Genomic DNA, 2909 nt, shown 5'->3' with positions numbered 1-2909 from the left:
CTCCACCTCCACTACTCCATCCTCCCCAATCAGTGGAATTGTTTGGCACCTTAGCATGCACTTCCCTTGAATTATCTTGATCTGCTGGCTGTGCAGCAGCTCCAACTCCACTACCCCAGCCTCCCCAGTCACCAGAATCATTCGCAACACTAGCATTTTGTTCCCAACTTGAGTTCATTGTTGTGCCATTTTCCCATGAGCTTACAGCATCATCATTGCTTACAGCATCATCTTTTTCAACAATGATTTCTAACGCCGGCTCACCCTTTGATACCTTCCGTGTGTTTTTTACCCAAGAATATGATACACAAGTCATTTCGGACTATGTACGTTATTTCCTCCACCAACACACGTAAGTTTGTTCTCCATACACAACTTAACATTAATCACTCATTTGATAAATGAATATATTGAATGATACTTAACTTTGATAAATATGATGGTATACAATTACTTGAGATATTTGACATGCAAGGTAGCTGATGCTAAAGTACCCTTTTGTGCAGAATCCAGCTTGGACAACCAGCTACTGTTAAAGTTGGAACGATCTTGAAGCAATCATTTGCAATTGGAGGTATAATTTTGCCCATAAAGTTGTATTGTTCCCTTCTTCCAAGTCAATATTTCAATGCTAGTTCCATTATTCTCTTTGCTGTGACATACCTTTTGTGCTATGGCTAGTGATCTAGTAATTAAATCACTTACTGTTTGAGTTGTACATGATCTCTGAGTGTTCATACTCTAAATCTTGTTATGAAAAAAACTTGCTTTGCTTAAGAAATATTGTTTCTGACACTTGTTATGTTATCTCTGAATTGCAGGTTCAGGTTCCAGTTACCTTTATGTCCTTCTTGATCATGAATGGAAAGAGGGAATGAGCCAGGAAGAGGCAGAGGTATGTCACCAAGTTCCTTCTTACTTAGATCCTGGAATTGAGATACTCTCTAGTGTAGTAGTATGACTGAAGGTTATTATAATTGTGTAAAGCGAATAGAGTACAACTAGCCTCAATGTTCCTAATATGTTTCTATTGTTCATATATACAGAAATTTGTGGTGAAGGTAGTTTCCCTTGCTATGGCCCGTGATGGTGCTAGTGGAGGGGTTGTTCGTACAGTTACTGTAAGTTCTCTCTATTTTTGTGCAAATTTTCATGCTCAGTTCCCTCTAGAAACTGAAATGTAGCAATCACCTGAACTAGTTGGGTGTCATGGATTGTCTTATGTTGGTTTTGGTACTTATATCTAGCATGATGCTTTTGATAGCTTTCGGAGTGAAACTCAATCAGCTGTAGCTGAAAATCATAACTTTTGATCATTTAACTTCTTGTGTGGTTCTATACATTCTTCTGTCAATTAATAAAATGGATTGTAGTTTCAAAAAAAATGATTGTACCAAAATGAATTAGAACAAAGGTACAAGATCAATTGGAATGCGCCTTATCTCAATGCTGCTAGACTCCATAGTGTTTACTCTTCTGTTACTTGATTCATTCGCTTGCTTACCACATCCACTCAGTGAATTCTATCTATTTGCTCACTTTTCATTTTCTTGAGGTTTACCTTGTAAAAAAATTATGTTCAGTCTGCAAGAATGTAGTGACCTGCAATCTGTATTTGTGTTTTGCCTATACTTATCCCTTACCGCCATTTCCTATGCTTGTGTTCTCTTGGCTTAAACCTTTTTTTAGTTCAAAATAAACTCAATTTGGTTGCACTGCAGATAAATGCCGATGGCATGAAGAGGAACTTTTATCCTAGCGACAAGCTACCCCTGTGGCATGACGAGCTGGAGCCCCATAACACTTTGCTTGATATTCTTGCTGCTGGGAACCCTGATCCCATGGTGCTGTTGCTACTGTATGAAACCCTGCTGGGAACTCTTTGCTTGATATTATTTGTATGAAACCTTGTAGGTCATGCACAGAAATTACTGTATGGAAAATATATATTTTAATATGCTGTTGCTACTGTTTTAAAATAATTTTTTTGTGCGTTTAACTCTTTTTTTATGTGAGGCTAGCTACACAGAAATATTTTTTTTAATCTGGGCGAAATGAATTTTTCTGTGAGTTCACCTAGACCGACAGAAAAAAATGTGTTTTTCTGTGCGTTTATTTCTTTTTTCTGTGTGGATTAACACACAAAAAAATTAGTTTTAATCTGGGCGAAAACAATTTTTATGTGCACGTGAGACCCACAGAAAAATTGTTTCTGACGGTGAACCCACAGAAAAATTTGATTTTTCTGTCATTATATTTCTGTGGGTATTTTTCTGAGGGTACACCGTCAGAAAAATATTTTTCTGACGGTATTCGCATTTTTCTGTGTGTTTTCGCACACACAGAAAAAAGCAAGATTCCAGTAGTGAAACATAAATCACCGATAAATAGGTTTTGAAGACAGATGGAACTTACCGAACAATGGCATGTTCTGAAAATAGGAGCTCCCCTAACCATCCGCTTCAGATCTCCCTTGTCTGCTTCAGATATCCAGCAACTGGGTGTAGGGGAGGACCACTACTACAAAAAACACTTGTAGCAAATAGGACAATTCTTTTTGTAGGGGCGGCTGGTGATGGAGCCGCCCCTACAGTGGGTGTGCTTGGAACCTATGAGACCAGACGCCCCTACAAATGGTATAGTAGGGGCGGCTGGTGATACGAGCCGTCCCTACAAATGGGTCGATTTGTAGGGGTGGCTCACTCACTAGCCGCCCCCGGTGTTGCGATTTGTAGGGGTGGCTCAATCACCAGCCGTCCCTACAAATGCTGCATGTACAAATCAGGAGTAGAAATTGAAAAGGCAACCCAACCAATCAGGAGTGGCAATGCCCATCCACGTCACGCTCTCATGGGCCGTGGCCATGCGCCCCCACCACCTCAGCACACGTTCTCTCTACGCATATCCCC

At 39.9% G+C, this 2909-nt stretch overlaps 1 protein-coding gene across 1 annotated transcript; it reads left to right on the top strand.

Moving 5' to 3' along the window:
- The first annotated feature begins 242 nt into the window (after positions 1 to 242).
- LOC136543258 (proteasome subunit beta type-6-like) lies at positions 243 to 1904 on the top strand. The gene is made up of 5 exons (XM_066535754.1): positions 243 to 352; positions 507 to 574; positions 822 to 895; positions 1047 to 1121; positions 1722 to 1904. Exons 1-5 carry the CDS (start codon positions 243 to 245, stop codon positions 1902 to 1904), a joined length of 510 nt encoding a protein of 169 aa, XP_066391851.1.
- The last annotated feature ends 1005 nt before the right edge of the window (positions 1905 to 2909 follow it).

This window comes from Miscanthus floridulus, chromosome 3, assembly GCF_019320115.1.
Source record: "Miscanthus floridulus cultivar M001 chromosome 3, ASM1932011v1, whole genome shotgun sequence".
NCBI classification, from domain to species: domain Eukaryota; kingdom Viridiplantae; phylum Streptophyta; class Magnoliopsida; order Poales; family Poaceae; genus Miscanthus; species Miscanthus floridulus.
This window is presented reverse-complemented; position numbering and strand designations above follow the sequence as displayed.

Coding starts and splice junctions, on each gene's coding strand:
- LOC136543258 (XM_066535754.1), top strand. CDS start 243: ATGATTTCTAACGCCGGCTCACCCTTTGATACCTTCCGTGTGTTTTTT. Junction 353..506: donor TATTTCCTCCACCAACACAC/GTAAGTTTGTTC, acceptor CCTTTTGTGCAG/AATCCAGCTTGGACAACCAG. Junction 896..1,046: donor TGAGCCAGGAAGAGGCAGAG/GTATGTCACCAA, acceptor TCATATATACAG/AAATTTGTGGTGAAGGTAGT.